General features: G+C 43.4%; 1 protein-coding gene across 1 annotated transcript in view; it reads left to right on the top strand.

The window, feature by feature from the left end:
- HSF2BP (heat shock transcription factor 2 binding protein) overlaps positions 1-17111 on the top strand; it is a 48554-nt gene that overhangs the window by 18748 nt on the left and 12695 nt on the right. The window contains exons 4-6 of the mRNA XM_054005222.1: positions 549-698; positions 2599-2737; positions 7597-7714. Coding sequence (XP_053861197.1) covers positions 549-698; positions 2599-2737; positions 7597-7714 — 407 coding nt within the window. The remainder of the gene's footprint in view (positions 1-548; positions 699-2598; positions 2738-7596; positions 7715-17111) is intronic.

The following is a 17111-nucleotide window of genomic DNA, read 5'->3' as shown; positions in this document are numbered from 1 at the left end:
CGCTCCAGGGATCCTGTCTCATTCTGCCATTGCATGTCAGGGAAGTATAGCCTCTAGCTTCTCTTAGATAGGCCTCTATTTTATTCTGGGGCATCTATTCTAGCTCACAAGCAACTTTATCTCACATGGCTGAGATACTTAGCAGTTTTGCACAGGACTGCTACCCCAAGACTCACCTGTCTTGCTAAAATCTCTTGTCTCTCAGTGAGAGATGCAATTCTTTGTGTAGTAGAAGCTGATTCTACTTTAACTTGAACCACTGAGGGTATTGTAGCTGTCATTGTTTAACTCTAGCACTGCTCCATAAGTTGCAGGTGGCAGACTCCTAGCTCCTGTTGACTTCCCTAGCACACAGCATGGTTATTCAGACTGCTCTGGAGAGAGCATTTAGCTCTGTGGAAGTACTGTGAGTTGCCGCATTTTATATATGGCCGTAATATTGTTTCCCTTTCTCTGGCTTAGTGATAGAAACGTAGTTGGGATGCTTTGAAACCAAATGAAATGCCCTTCAGTATTAATCTCCCAAAATTTACTTAAATTAATTTTAGGAGAAACTAGCCTTTCGACAGCAGCTGAATGAGGCAAGACAACAACTACTGCAGCAGGCAGAATATTGTACAGAAATGGGAGCTGCAGTCTGTACTTTGTTATGGGGTGTCTCTAGCAATGAGGAAGCAGTTAAAAACATTCTAGGAGGGGTGAGTACTACAGATGTATACATTTTAGTGGGAATGCTTAGGTATTCTAGGTAGATAACGTGCTGTAGATAGCGTATCTTAACACATAGGTGTATTTCAGTAATTGAACATATAGCAAAATAATTCTCTGAATTGTTTATTCTTTTTGGTCTATCCAATTTTTATAGTCTATAAATGGTTTAATGTAGAGCAAGCAGGGAACAAACAGTAATTTAATATTTGATGTTAAGAGACACAGATAAGAGGGACATTTTCTTCTCTCACCAGCTATCAGACTGAAAATGCAGATTACTGCCATCACAGTGTAAATAATTTTGCAAACCCATCACCAGGGGAAAAAAATCCCTCACATTACTTCAGCAATTCCCTTGCCCACTCATTCTCCAACGTTCATACCTACCAACCGGTCCTCCGCACTGCAGTGCTCATCAGAAAATGCGCAGTCTACCTCTCAGGCCATGAAACACAAAGAACGATGGGATGTTTCTTCCTCTGTTCTAGCCCACAAAATTAAAAGTGATTGTTTTAAAACCAATTTAAAATGGAGAAGAGTGATAGAGTATTATGATCGACTAAGATTCTAACCCGTGTTTCTTTGGTGAAAGAAGTGCATGTTCAGAACTACTTCGCCATACTAACACATTTCATTCATTTCATTCAAAACATCAATTATGTCACTTCCTAAGAGGAATATTCCATGGATCATGATTTTAAAATATCTGCACTTCTTGCACATTGATAGTAATAGGCACCTAGGATATGTTGGTTAGTTTATGTGGAATATACAAATGTACTGTTAGTGCACTGCGTTAAAGTCATTATACTGAGGATGAATTGGCTACTTATTTCTCAATGCCCAGGAATCGTTTGAAAAAAAAAAAAGATTAAAATCATGCCAAGTGTAAATGGATGCAACTGCTCCGGAATTCTCTGGGTGACAAATGGAAATACGGTATACTCCCAATTTCCCCAAACCCTATTATCTGAACTTCTGCATGATCCAAATCCCTTCCTTGCTCCCTGGGATTTGGCTAATGGAAAGGTTCGGACAATAGAGCAGAAACCTTCAGCCATGGGAGAGGTAACCCTGCTGGGGAATGGCTCCTGGGGCAGTGCAGGGAGCCCTTTGCAGCCCCGCTGTCACAGGAGTGAGTGATCAGAGCCATGACAGCACTGCGTCAGACGGCTCCCTGCACTATCCTAGGGCTGGTGACACCCATTCCCTGCAGATGAAGGTGCAGGGAATGCTGCAGTCCTGGTGGGTCAGAGCAGAGTCCTGGTCTGCTCTGCCCAGCCAGTACAGCCTCCTCCCCAGCACCTTGCAGAGGGCTCCCTGCAGTGTCACTCCTGTCCTCTTGGTTATCCAAACTCCTGATTTACTGAACAGAATTCATGTCCATCATGCTATTCAGATAATTGGGAGCATACCGGGGATAAGATACATTTTTGGTATAAATTGACCTTAATTTGTCATTCAGTGGATGTGCAAAATGAGTATAACTTACACAGCTTTATCTTACACTCTGTTATCAGTTGCTTTTTCTGCAATGCTGCTTCTGTCCCGGCCATATTTAAGTTGCTCATTTTACTATCACACTAAATGCCACTTAGATGAGCTCCAGTTGCACTACTTTACCATTTTTGCCAGTTTTCTGACCAGTTTGCACTCCGCATTTAACAACTTCTACCGTTTAAGTAACTGCTGAATTTGGCAGCTGAGCTGTAGTCACTGGAGGATGTCTCATAAGAGAGGAGTTCTGCAAGAGACAATAAACTATAGCATGTAAAGAAATATGACATGTACAGTGGGTAAAGGCAACATTTGTATCCTATTGTATGTTCCTTTCAGTATTACTTAGTGCAACCTGTGAAAGTGAATGTTTTCCCTCCGCACTTACAGAGCAAAGCAGTAAAGTTTTTCACAATCACGGGACAAACTATGGAGAGCTTTGTGAGGTCACTAGATGAAGATACCAAACACCAAGATCTGGATTCTGATGAAAATCAGTTTGTATTAGCTTTGGCAGGGATTGTGACAAGTAAGTCAGTTTTGTATGTCGGGACTATATTCCACATGTACTGTAAGGAGCATATATTGCAGTAAATGTAGGATGATGCATATCTAGCTGTTTGACTAAGTGACTGATTTTTTTAAAATGTTGGTATCATTTATGAATCACCATTCTCTTCAAGTTCTAGAAAGCTTCATTGTCTTCTAGCTGTGTTGGTTCTGCCATGCTAAGAAGAGTAAAACATGATAAAACTTAAAGTAAGTTGGTAAATATGATTCTGAATTCATCCTGGGAGCAGATCTGTTGAAAAGAAAAATCTGCCGTTCAGATTCTCTCTCGCTATAATCACGCTTTGAAATCAGAAGTTTAGACAAGGCTTTCACTTTTAATATAATATTAGTAGAAGACATAAACTAATTATCTCAACTTCCAGAAGGTTGATATTCCTCACAAAGGGGTTATTAAGGAAGCCTGATATCCTAGGGTGAGAAGTAAAAGATAGGAAGCCAAAGAACTAACTGTTTGCTCTTGGCATGGAAAAATGTTAAAAGCTGTGTGCCCCTGGAATCAACATCGTGAAAGAGGGCCAAACTACTGAGATGGAAGCATAGAGAGGATTGTGAAGAACTACACAAATTCCTAATAAAACTAGGAAAACTGGCCAAAATGATGGCAGATGAAATTCAACTTTGGCAAGTACAAGATGTTCCAAATAAGAACAACAACATAAATTATTCATACACAGTAGTGGGTTCTGAATTTAATAACCTGTTTTTAGAGTGGGATGGTGGTGATCTAGGTGTCACTGTGGCTAGTTCATTAAGGTATCTAGTAAATGTAAGTAAGATGAAAGACTATTAAGAATAATATAGAAAACATTATTTCCTTCAACAAATTAAAGGTGTGATTTTATTCTGCCTCAGATCACTTCATTTATAAAAGCATAACAGAAATAAAGGTCCAGAGACTGACAATGTTTAGAGGTTTGTGGAAGGAGGAAGGCTTCGGTGGGAGTTAAAAATAAAAATAATATTGCCAGTGACTTCAGTGCTGCTGAGATTTCACCTAGTATGTCTATTTAATTTGGAAAGGAGAATGTTTAAGGAGAAATATGGTAAAGGATACACTGTAATGAGTGATTGAACCTTAATCCTGGTTTTGCAACCTTAACATTTTTAAGGTAGGTTTTTTGGATATAATTTCTTAATGAAAAAACAAAAACAAAACAGAATTTCCAGGTTAGATTAGGTCTGCTCGAAATTGGGAGATTCTGGTCTCCTTGCCTCCCTACACAAGAACACGAGGGCATTTAATACAATTGAAAGGTAGCAAATTAAAAACTGATTAAAGGAAATGCCTTTTAATTCAACATGTAATTAGACTGTGAAACTCATTGCCCCTGGCTGCTGTTGAGGCCAACCGTTTAGTAAGATTGAAAGAGGGACTGGATATTTATATAGCTAAGATTATCCAGATTTGTTATAGTTACTGCAAAAAAAGAGTTGTTGAAGGGAGACAATATTTTATGCTTCTGGGTTTAAACTTGTTTTTATCCATTGGGGATTAGAGTGAGATCTTCATGGGATTCCATATTTGCCTGCTGTAGGTTTCTTGCACCTTCCTCTGACTCTTCTGGTGCAGGCCATTGTTGGAGACAGGATACTGAACTAGATGTATGTAAGTCTGAGCTAGTATGGGAATTCCTCTGTTTCTGTGTCTTTTAAGATACATTTTTATGACGTATGTTGTTACTTCTTCAGCTGGTATTCTCTGTCTTTAATGAGTTCATTGGGTTCAGCATCGGAAGTGTATTCACGTGAGAGCGATATTTATTGTTACTGAAATGTCTAACAAATTTGGGGCTAGCCGCCTGAAGATACAGAATGGTGAGCAGGACTTTGAACCCAACCAACATATTAGCATTAGTACAGGCCCTGAACCTATTTTAAATGCTTTTGCCCTCTCATCATCTCCATCTCTTAAAATATTAGCACATACAGTGATACTCATAGTTTGACATTTGTCATTTTTTTTCATGTATAAAAATGTCAAGTGGGCATCTGTGATTTTTGTATCAAGTGTTTTCCCCAGATTTTAGATATAAAATTGTCTCGAAATTGGTTTGAAGTGAATGATGTAGTAAGTTTGTTAATTATTTTTAATGCTGCTTTCTCCTTTAGAACAAATGAAGAAGAAAAAAATCTTTTATGGTGATTTTTGTAAAAATAATTAAGCAGGAGAGAAAAAAAGAAAACAAGACCAATGTGGAGTTTCAGAAACAGTAAACCAGTCCAGCAATGATTTACTCTTCCAAACAATCTAAACCATCAGTTGATTGCAAAATCATTGTTACACTGTCTAGAGTAGCCCACAACTGAGAGTGCCATTCTCAGGTCAGATTGTCAGAAAACAGGGCAGACCCCCCAAACTGGTAGTTTATTATATAATTAGATCTCACCACACCAGTAGCACATGTGCACTCCTGGATCACTATATTAGTCTTACCATGGAGTCACAAACAGTCCCCTTAGGCTCTCCAGCACATCTTGCCACCCAGACAAACTAGACTTTGTGGTGAAAGGTTATTAAAACCAAAAATCACCTCACATTAGTACTCCCAATTCCAAAGGATCCGTCACTTTTCCCTAGTCAATGGATAGTCTCAATCTTGCACCAAAAACACCGGCAGCCAATTTCTCAAGTAATCTAATTAAAGGTTTATTAGCTAAGACAAAGAAATGAGTTATTGAGAAGTTAAAGCAGGTAAAACACATTAACAGGTGAGTCTAAGTTTGTACATCCAAATCAGTAGCAGAGATGTAGTAATCTGCTAGCTTTCTCTAAGTCCCTCAGGGTTTATCCAAATAATTCTGGGGATCTCTGTCTACTTGCTCAGTATTCAACCCTGTTAGAATCCAAACAGTTCAGAGATTCAGGATCATTCCCTGGATCCATTCTTATAGCTGTCTTCCCCGGAAAGCAATTTGGCAAATGTTTCCATTACGGAATGGGCTTTTCCTCGGTTGACTAAATGCAGACTGGGTCTGTGGATTTCCCGTTGTCGAACACAATGACCCATGCTTTGAAGTTAGCATGCTTCTTCATTTATATTTCCAAGGCTTCAATCCCATTTGATGGGCAGTCCAATTACAGAGATATACACAATGCATTTAGTTACAGCAATCCAAACAATCTTTCATTAGTTTTCATGAAGTTTACACATCAATTAAATTCTCACTAACATACGCTTTTGATCTAGGGTTAATTAAGTACAGGGTATACATAATGTAATGCGATAGTAAACAACAGATTATAGGTAAGTGAAGACAATAATATTAAAATTTCTTTGGTATTCAAACCACAAGTGAATTGGCCTATGGCTTTGATTTGAGCTGGTCTCTCAGCATCAAGCTGAAGTGGTCTGTCAGTGTCACAGTCATTACTTAAAAGCACCCTGCAAATGTTAAAAAATCAGCAGTAAAAAGAGCAAATAGGAAAAAAGATGCCTAATACCACCTGCCAGATTTTCTTACAGTAAATCCATTCCAGATGAGGGTTGTAATTTCTAAAATGTCGCGGTTTTGCACTTATTTCTCTTTCTTTCCGCTCTACTGTTGGTGAATGTATATTCTCCCTTTTTTAACCATTTTGTGATTGATAATATAGCAAGACATCATGTATATATTCTCATAATTTTGTGATGTTAATGTGAGGATTACAATATATTTTCTCTTTAAGGGTTCAGTGTGTCAGAATACACTGTAATGGGCCTGATCCTCATCTCACTTACTCCAGTTTTACACCTGCCATGACTATGTAGGTTTCAGTCAAGTTATTCCTGATTTACAGCTGTCTGAGGAGAGTCAGGCTCATTTTTTTTAAAAGCAAGCTGCTGTAATGTTGTTTCATTCCTCACTGCTTAACATTTGAACTTGTTTTGCTTCCTATAGTACAAGAAGTTTATTCAAGAGAAAACTGTATCCTTAGCAGAGTAATAGTCTTTCTACATTTTTTGCCTATTGTGTTGTCCACTGCATAAGGAAGCACTCCTACAAGAGCAGGGAAGATCTTGCAAATTGACCTCTGTTGCTGCTTTAGATGTGTACTCTAGCCGGGAACGTAGGGGGAATAAATATAAAACAATCTACATCAGTAGTGGGCAACTCGCAGCCCCATGGGCTGCATGCGGCCCATCAGGGTAAGCTGATTGCAGGCCGTGAGACATTTTTGCGGACGTTGAGTGTCCACAGCATGGCCCCGGGGAGCTCCCAGTGGACGCGGTTCACCGTTCCCGGCCAATGGGAGCCGCAGGAAGCTGCAGGCCGCAGGGACATGCTGGCTGCCACTTCCCGCAGCTCCCATTGGCCGGGAACGGCGAACTGCGTCCACTGGGAGCTGCGGGGGACTGTGCCTGCGGACTTTGAGCGTCCGCAAATTGTCTCGCGGCCCGCAATCAGCTTACCCTGATGGGCCACAGGTTGCCCACCACTGATCTACATCTTCCTTCCTTTAAAACTGAGACCATTAGGATCAACTTTGCATTAGTTCCACAGATGCTGCCAGTTCAGAGCTTTTTGAATCATACCTGTTTCATAACTCATTGCATTACAAATTTTGCTACTGAGCCACCCTGAATACATATTTTAATGAACAATGTATAATTATAAACAGTTTTTTTGACTGCTAGGTATTGTTTACTGCTTCAGTAACATATTATACAATTCCGTATTGACTCTGTCTCTACATTTAGGAAAAGGTTTATAGATGTTACGGCTCAGTCTTCACAGTTCCTACAGGTAGTTAATATTTGATTGTATTAGATACAAACTAATTTTCCTGTTTTTTGGAATGTGATTTTTATTATTTTATTTTGTGTTCTGTTGTAGATGTTGCTGCATTGGCATGTGGCCGTGAATTCCTGGTTAATTCAAGTCGGGTGTTGTTGGACACAATGATGCAGCTTCTGGGAGACCTGAAGCCAGGACTCTGTACCAAACTGAAAGTGTATGAAGGCCAGATATTTTTAAAATGAAGCATGTTATCTTACAATGTAGACCATTATTACTACAGCTCTTTACCTAATGATCCTGTTAAGGATCTGCCCCTATCAGAGCGCCCACTTTGGATGCTACTTAGAAAGTAGCATTCATACAGATCCGGTCCTTTTAGCAGGAGCATTTGGTGACAGTCTAGCGGTGGAGGGCTCTCAGCCCTCGTTTTGGCTATATGTCCCCTTTTCCAGAGTAACAGGTGAAACAATCCAAAGGCTACAAAAGGGAAAAATAAAAAGGAAAACTTGTAGGTCTCCAGCACAAGTTATCGGATACAGTCCCTTCCTCCTTTTGGCACAGGAGATCTGTGTTCCCTTTTTGTGAGGACCGAGATTCTGCTAGCTATCAGGCTTCTTCCTGGGAGTTGGGAAACTTAACAGTCTGCTGCCCTTCAGGGCTGCCCACTACTGAGTGGAGCTTACTCCTTTCAAACTCCTCCATTGCTGGCATGACTTGCAGGTGTGGTGTGATGAGGCTTCTCCAGCCCAAAGCAGTGCCTTAACCCCTCCATAATGGGGTAGGGTTTACGTACCCTCCCTCTCAAGGCAGGGGCAAGGGTGCCATCCCCTGTGCTGGAATTGCTGTCTTGTGAAAAAAAGTCAGCATTTTGATGTGCCTTATCAGGTCAGTTGAGTACCTGGAAGCTATAGGGTTGTAATGGATTATCCTTGGATTGGTGTCTTTCATGGTGTTCAGACGCCTAAGTGGAGTGTGGTCTGTGATTTTTTTTAAAAAAAGGGTTTCTCAGTAGATAGTATCCACTGAACCCACAGCCCATTTCGCTGCCAATGCCTCCTTCTTGATCACGGAGTATATTTTCTCTCTGGGGAACAACTTTTGGCTGTTGTACAATACCAGATGTCCTTCCCCCTCATGTTTTTGCGAAAGGATCAACCTTAGTCCTATATGTGAGGCATTTATTTGCAGAATAAATCTTTTTGAAAAGTGTGGATTAAAAAGGACTGGCTCTTTACATAAATGCTCCTTTGGGGTCCAAAATGCCTTATCGCAGGCTTTTCAACCACTGGACCCTTTCTGGGCATCTGTCCTTTACGAGATCTGCAAGGAGGGCCACAGTAGTGGTGAATCCCAGCACAAAACATTGATAACAGCCTGCAACTCACAAGTGCCATAATTGGTTGGGTTTTTTTGTTGTGGGAACAGGACGATCTATCAAGGCTTGGACCTTGTTCAATAGGGGTGGTAGTTGGCTTTCTCTCATGGTGTAGCCCAGGGGTCGGCAACCTTTCAGAAGTGGTGTGCTGAGTCTTCATTTATTCACTTTAATTTAAGGTTTCGCATGCCGGTAATACATGTTAATGTTTTTTAGAAGGTGTCTCTCTATAAATCTATATATTATATAACTAAACTACTGTTGTATGTAAAGTAAACAAGGCTTTCAAAATGTTTAAGAAGTTTCATTTAAAATTAAATTAAAATGCTGATCTTATGCCGCCGGCCTGCTCAGCCTACTGCCAGCCTGGGGTTCCGTTCACCTAGGCCGGCAGCGGGCTGAGCGAGACCGGCGGCTGGGACCCCGGCTGGCAAGGGGCTAGCAGCCAGAATCCCAGGTTGGCAGCGGGCTGAGCGGGGTTGGGGACCAGGACCCCAGACCAGCAGCCAGTTGAGCAGCTCAGCCCGCTGCCGGTCTGGGGTTCTGTCTGCTGGCTCCTGCCGGCCCCTCTCAGCCCACTGCCAGTCTGAGGTCCCGGCCCTGCCCACATAGAGTGGGTACCTACCTTCTCCCTGGTTCTGGCCCATTCTCTTCTTCTCTCTGCACTGAGCTGAGGGTGGGGGTGCACTGAGCACAGGGCTGGGGGTGAAGTAGCAGGCTGGGGGTTGGGGTGTAGGGTCTGGCCAGGAGCTAGAATGAGAGAGGGGGCTCAGGGTTGGGGCAAGAGGTTTGGGCGTGGAGCGCTTACCTGGGCAGCTCCCATTTGGTGCGAGGGGTGCAAGTGGGAATTTGAGGGGGGGGGTGCAGGAGCTCCTGTTTGGTGCTCAGGGTGGGGTTGTGGGGGGTGCAAGAGTCAGGGCATGGGGTGTAGGGGGCCTGGGTATGTGTGGGGGAGTGCAGGAGTCAAGGCAGGGTGTGTATGAGGAGGGTGCAGGAGTCAGGGCATGGGGTGTGGGGGGCTGGGTATGTGTGGGGGGTGCCATAGTTAGGGCTGGGGTTGTGGGGGGGTGCAGGGGGCTGGGGTGTGAGGGGGGTGCAGGGGTCAGGGCAGAGGGGTGGGCTGGGATTGGGGGGGTGCTCCCAGCCCCCTGCCCTGAGCGGCTCATGGCAGGGGGGCTAGAGGGATACACCCTGATTCCACCCCCCTTCCCCAAGGCCCTGCTCCTGCCTCTTCTCCGCCTCCTTCCCGGTCTGAGCAGCGATGGCGCTGGGGCGCCTCTTCTCCCCTCCCTCACAAGGGCCATCGGCGGCAGGGCGGGAGAGGAGGCAGGGCTCGATGCAGCACGCTGGGGGAAGAGGCGGGGGAGGGGGAAGCTTGCCTGCCGGCGGAGCCTGCCCTACAGCAGCAGCTGGCAGGACCAAGCTTGCTTCTGCCCTCTGCCCCCACCAGAGAGAGCGGTAGGAGGGGGGCGGAGAAGAACGGGCTGGGCCGGGCAGGATTTTTAAGGGCACGCTACTGCCTGCTGGGGTCCCGGCCATTGGTCCTGCTCAGCTGAGCAGGGCCAGCGGTGGCCGCAGCGTGCCATTAAAAGTTGGCTCACGTGCCGTCTTTGGCATGTGTGCTATAGGTTTCTGACCCCTAGTGTAGCCTAAGTACGTGACATTGCCGTTCCCGGCCTTACTTCATCTGTGAGGAACTGGAGCGCTGCTGTGACCGTTCTTAAGCGACTGTCCCAGTCCTGGCTGGAGAGAACTATATCATCTAAGTAGGCCACTGCATACTGCCCATGCAGCCACAAGATTCGGTCCGTTAGCTTCTGGAAAGTTTCCGCTGCCTCAGAGTGACCAAAAACATTTCTTGGACTTGATATAGACCAGTGGTGGGCCGTAGGTTGCGCACCACTGATCTAGACCAAAGGATGTGGAAAAAGCTGTTTTTCCCCCCGTTTCTGGCAAAGGTATTTTCCAGTACCCTTTTGTGAGCTCTAAAGTGGATAGATTCTGGCAGCTCTCAGCCATTGTAATAGTTCATTCACTGTTGGCTTTGGCTATGCATTACATTTTGAAATCACATTGACCTTTTGAAAATCAGTGCAGACACATGTCATGCCAACAAGTTTTGGCACTAGCACAGTACTCCTCCATTCACTGAGTGATTCTTTTACTACTCTATGCCTCCTTTGGATGCCACTTGGAAAGTAGCAGTCACACAAATCCAGTCCTTTTAGCAGGAATGTTCAGTGACAGTCTAGTGGAGGTGGGCTCTCAGCCCTCCTTCTGGCAGTTTCTCCCCTTTTCAGAGTCACAGGTGAAACAAACAATCCAAAGGCAGCAAAAGAAGTTAAAGGCTATGTCTGTACTACCCACCGGATCGGTGGGCAGCGATTGATCCAGTGGGGGTCAGTTTATCACATCTAGTCTAGACGTGATAAATCGACCCCCGAGCACTCTCCTGTTGACTCCTATACTCCACCGGCGTGAGAGGCGCAGGCAGAGTCGACAGGGGAGTGGCAGCAGTCATCTTAGATCGATTCCTTCAGCCCCCACCCCAGTGTAGACCAGGCCAAAGAAAGGGGCCAAGAAAAAAAGAAAACATATAGGCAGTTCTGACCAGGATATTGACCTCTTTCTTCAGAGAGGCCCTGGATGGGTCATAGTCCACTTTAGAATCCTCTGGGTCTCCAGCACAAGCTATAGGACAAGTCTCTTCCTCCTTTTAGCACAGGAGATCTGTGTTCCCTTTTTGTGAGGACAGAGGTTGCGCTAGACATCAGGCCTTCCTGGGAGCTGGGAAGCATAGCACCCTGCATTCTTCCAGGGCTGTCCACTATTGAGGGGAACTTCCTCCTTTGAGGCTCCTTGTCCATTCCTGGCATGACTTGCAGGTGCTGCAGGATGGGGCTACTCCAGCCCCAAGCAGCTCCCTAACTCCTTCCATGCTGGTGTGGGGTTTACACACCACGTCACAGATTCATTCATTATTTACTTTACTGGAGAGGAAATATGTCCTTTGGAAATAATATTCACAGCGTCCATTCCTCACAAATATACTAGGTGTGGTTGCAAGGCTGGTGGCTGCATACCGATTCCCCTCAGTCAATGTTGCAGGCACATCAGTGTCTCTGCAAGGTCTATCAAGCACCAGAATAATAGGCAATGTGGAGATGTGCCCATCACTGCCTTGGGAAGAGGTAAAGTTGCTGGGATGAATGGTATTTAAGGGAGGCTCGAGTATTAAAGTAGGGAAAAGAACTGAGAGAAATGTAGGACTCACCCTGTATCGCCATCCAAAATGAAAAATAATCTGTTAAAATATTATGCCTGGTTAGTTAAATAAATAGCTTACATATGTACCAAATGTGCATTTGTCTTAGGCCAGCAAAGCGTAAATGACCTCCTGCCACCTTATTACTCACAAGCTGCTATCATCAACATTGGTAAAGGAGTGTCTGTAAAGATGCCCTGTGAGACAAATGAATCTATGATGCTATGAAATATTGTAAAGAAAATACTATGATACACAATCCAAAAAGGGAAAAAGTCAGACTTTCCAGTAAATGAAGAAATGAAACACATTAACATTCTTTGCCATTTTCTGAGCAGTATTACTAATTGAAGCAAGTTGTACCTGGCAGGTATGAAATTCAGCTTGTCTTAGACATATGTATATGGCGCTTGGATACTACAGGGATTGGGAGCCTTAATATGGTGATTGTGAATATTAAGATACAGTAAATTAATAAGATAAATATTATTGATGTGAATAATCTTTGATTCATGTATGCAGTATTTTATTTTAGTAGATATTTGAATGTTGATCTGTGAAAAAGCATAAATATTAAATGACCGTGGTGTTAATGATTTGTTATTTATGTATATCATTACAGAGAGCCTTAGCATTACTTAATGTCTATCATGCTGTTTCCCAAGCGTAGGGTTTGGAAGTCAACATTCAAAATAGGATAGCCAACTTTCATATTATTTGGTATTTTTCTGAAAGCCCCAATTTCTGAAGTCATATGATTCATTTTTTTAAAATTCAAGTTTCTAGCCCTCATGATTGCAGAGAAAAGCATGAAAATGTGACCTCTAAAGCAGTTGTTCTCAAACTTTTGTACTGGTGACCCCTTTCACACAGCAAGCCTCTGAGTGCGACCCTCCCTTATAAGTATATTAAAAAGTGTTTTTAATTTAACACCATTATAAATGCTGGGAGCAAAGCAGGGTTTGGGGTGAAGGCTGACAGCTTACAACCCCCTGTGTAATAACCTCATGGCTCCCTGAGGGGTCACGACCCCCAGTTTGAGAACCCCTGCTCTAAAGACTCAAAATCCATAAGGCAAATAAAAAGAGCCCAGACTTCTACAAATCTTTTGATTGTTAAACCAATATTATGAGTTTTGGGGGCTGGCTCTTGATTTTTGAACACTTGGCAATATTGTCATCATTCAGTGTTTCACGGGCTTCCTTTTGTAAATGAGTTTAAAAAATAAGTTCTTTATTGTAAAGACAACTAAAGCTGATTGCCAAACAGTTTCTCATGGTGGTGTAATCTCCAGATACCTCGCAACAGCCATTTGAAAACATGTGCAAGTCAATCCTACAGACAAACCAAAGACTCAACAGGGGATATCTAGGTTGTAGAATATCAGTATGTAAAGTCCATCAAACTGGGTTAGCATACAGCCTAGAAGAGGCACTGCACAAATTAATTTTACAGCAGTGCTACAATAAATTTTACAGTATCTTACATAATGCAATGATCATCTTTTATCCTATTTATATTCTTAATTCGATGAAGAATACTACCTAATATTTGGTGTTGTGACTGATATTTATGCTTGTTTGTTGATCAAGGTGGCTGGATTCATGTATGATTTGGATTCAAACCAAAGATTCATCACAAACCTGTTTTAAGTGACAAAAAACATTCTGTTCCCACTCGTGCCTTGAAACTCTCTTAGAGAGTTTGATAGTCAAACTTGTGAGGCCTGTACAGGTTGTCACACAATTTACTTTTAAGAAACCAGTACAACTAAAAACTGTAGAAACAAGTGAGAGTCCAGATTCCGAAATCAAATGACATCTTTTCTACTGACCAAAGGAAATACTGGTTTAAACATTTTGGTTTTTTTCAACTAATTACTTTATAAATAAGTGTAGCTACTTCAGAGATGTGGTGACTAAGTTATGCATTTCCAATTTTTGTTACTTGGAGGATGGGGGGAAATAACAAAAATAAGAGTGAGAGGAATATACCGTATATACTCATTCATTAGCCCATTCGTTTATAAGCCAACCCCCCAAGATGGATAAGGAAAAATAGACCCTTTCATAAGCTGACCCTATATTTCAGGGGTTGGAAAATTTTGGCTCCCAGCCTGTCAGGGTAAACCGCTGGAGGATCGGGACGTTTTGTTTACCTGGAGCGTCTGCAGGCATGGAGCCTCTCAGCTCCCTGTGGCCGCAGTTTGCCGTTCCCAGCCAATGGGAGCTGAGGGGCTCCATGCCTGCAGATGCTCCAGGTAAACAAAACGACAGTGTATTAGATATTCAATTAATGATTCCATAGAGCAGGGATCGGCAACCTTTGGCACGCGGCTCGCCAGAGTAAGCACTCTGGCGGGCTGAGCAGTTTGTTTACCTGCTGCATCCAGAGGTTCGGCTGATCACGGCTCCCACTGGCCGTGGTTTGCTGCTCCAGGCCAATGTGGGAAGCGGCGCGGGCCGAGGGATGTGCTGGCCACCGCTTCCTGCAGCCCCCATTGGCCTGGAGTGGCAAACCGCGGCCAATGGGAGCCGCGATTGGCCGAACCTGCGGACGCGGCAGGTAAACAAACCGCCCCGCCCCTTCAGAGTGCTTACCCTGGTGAGCCACGTGCCAAAGGTTACCGATCCCTGCTATAGAGTTTAAAATCATTAAATTTTGATGTAGACCTGTTTATAAGCTGACCCCCGCTCTTTGATGCGTCAATTTTTTACCAAAAATATTCGGCTTATGAACAAGTATATACGGTAATAATAGGGAGAAGAGCAAAGGAAAAACAGTGTGTTTATATAGAGAGAATATAAGGAGCAGTAGAGCTGAAAGTGGCATAAAGAGTTTTTCCACATTATGGTGTTGTTAATAATATATTATTACTTTGGGCTTAGATCTTCTGAGTGGCTACCAAATGGGTTTAAAACTCAGAAACTTTCTTCTTCTCCTTCTTCTCCCCACAACATTCCAACATTTTTAGCTCACCACAGCCAGTCCCTCTGCTCCACACAAAACAAACAAGCGAAAGAAAAATACAAACTAGCAGTGTCCTTTTACATCATTTTTAATCTGTTTGACATTTTCATTGAGGAACAGATTGAAAAACCATGTCCAAAGATATTAACCTTTTCTGTTGTAAATGTTTGCGTTTTCATTCTGCTGCATAAACATTAAATGTAATTTGACTTTAAAAATGTGTGTGTGATGCCATGTCAAATTTTTTGATATATAAATAAAAGATGTTTTTTCTAACTGCTAGTCCCAGAAACTCAACCTGTGATCTGAAAGCTAAGCTGGGTTCTTTCCTTTTCAGACATCAACACCAAAAATAAAAAGGCCAACAGAAGCCTTCAGTTACATCCTATGAAAACCCACTGAAGGCTTGTGGGGTTGCACAGGTGTTAAGGTATTTGGAGGCAGTGAAGTTATGCAGGTATAAGTGAGAGCATCATTTGGTTTACATCATCTTTGTGACTGCTGCTGATGTATGCAAAGGCAAGAGTGCATTTTGACTCAGATGCAGATTGAATTTGCAGGGCTGGCAATTAAAAAAAAAATCTTTTTACCTGTAGACTGAGCAAATTTGATGTGGAATCCATAAGGCACAATAGATCCATGATGAAATTTAAGAGTCAAAAATACATTTTTCACAGTATAGCCACAGTTTAAGGACCAAATTGTCTGGCCCTGTGTGAATGCGAAGGTGGTTGGGGGAGCACCTGGAGACATTGACAGGGACAGTACTGTATGGCTGGTGGGTGCAAGTACTGAACTAAGCTGGCACTGTCAGGAACGATCCTCTCTGAACTGGTGAAGGACTCCTAAACACATTTCAGAGGGTGGCAGAACAGTGGCTTCCTTCTCAGTGCCCCTATACAGGAACGGATGAGTTCCCATCCTGTCACATTATGGCGGTTGTGTTAAGTTGTACTTGCAGGGGCCCTGGGTAGATGCTTGAAGAAGGATGGCTTAAGTCGTTTCCATATGCCAGGGACAGATTCTGTGCTGTACTTTCCGGGAGGTGTAGCCCAGGGGGCAGTGGTGCTTTACATCATCATTGCATCCTCTGGCTTCTGGGCTGCTGCCAGGGCCCCTGGTACAAATTAGAGCATCCCTGCAGCAGTCCAGAATCCCTTGGAGTACTCTGTGCTGTGGGTATGTCCCCTCCCTCCATATCTGCCCTGGTGCAGGCCCTATGCTAGGGCTGATGAGGGAGGCTGCATAAGTCCTATGCTGCTCCTATTTCAGGGGACTTCTCCAACCTCTTGCAAGTCCTATATGTTGCCAGAACTGGGGCCGGAATCGTCCCCTTCACTCTTGACATGTGGATTGGCAGTCAGCTGAGAATACAGCACACTCAAGGCTTGTTGCTTTTCTGTGGCTGCAACAGTTACTCTTAGAGGCTTATATATGTTGGGCCTGAATTTTGCCTGGCTTCTTCATGCCTAAGCAAGGGTGAGCCGGGCAACAAGAAGTGTGTCTTCTCCCATAATACCCCCTTACCTTCTGCACAGACGCCAGACACACCATCCTTATGAGTCCCTTCAGCACAAAGACTATTAGAGTCCAGTGCTGTTGCTAGCACTAGACTTAGTGTGGGATGAAAAAAAGATGTGTGTGGCCCCAGCCCTGTCCACAACAGCCAGTGGAGTTGGCTCAGTATGGTGGCAGAGGATACCACTGTGCCTTCTTTAAGGGTGGCACTACCGGAGGCATTGTGTCTGCTTAGGATAATTTCATGGGCCCACTGGCTATTAAGACACATTGTTTGGCAAAGAGTAAAAATTTTATTAAGATGTTTAAAAAAGTGAACGGTACAGAGTTTAAGCGGAGAAGTTTCAGGTTATCACGGAATAACGTACAGATTATCAAGGGGTGTGAAGTTCGATTTAAGATCAGATGGTGTAAGGAATACATCATCTGCAATATACTACAATGGAGTCTCACCTTTTCTCTCTTAATAACCTCTCTGTCGGA

This window comes from Malaclemys terrapin, chromosome 1 (assembly GCF_027887155.1).
Source record: "Malaclemys terrapin pileata isolate rMalTer1 chromosome 1, rMalTer1.hap1, whole genome shotgun sequence".
NCBI lineage: Eukaryota > Metazoa > Chordata > Testudines > Emydidae > Malaclemys > Malaclemys terrapin.
The sequence above is the reverse complement of the archived record's forward strand: the minus strand, read 5'-3'. Positions and strand labels throughout refer to the sequence as shown.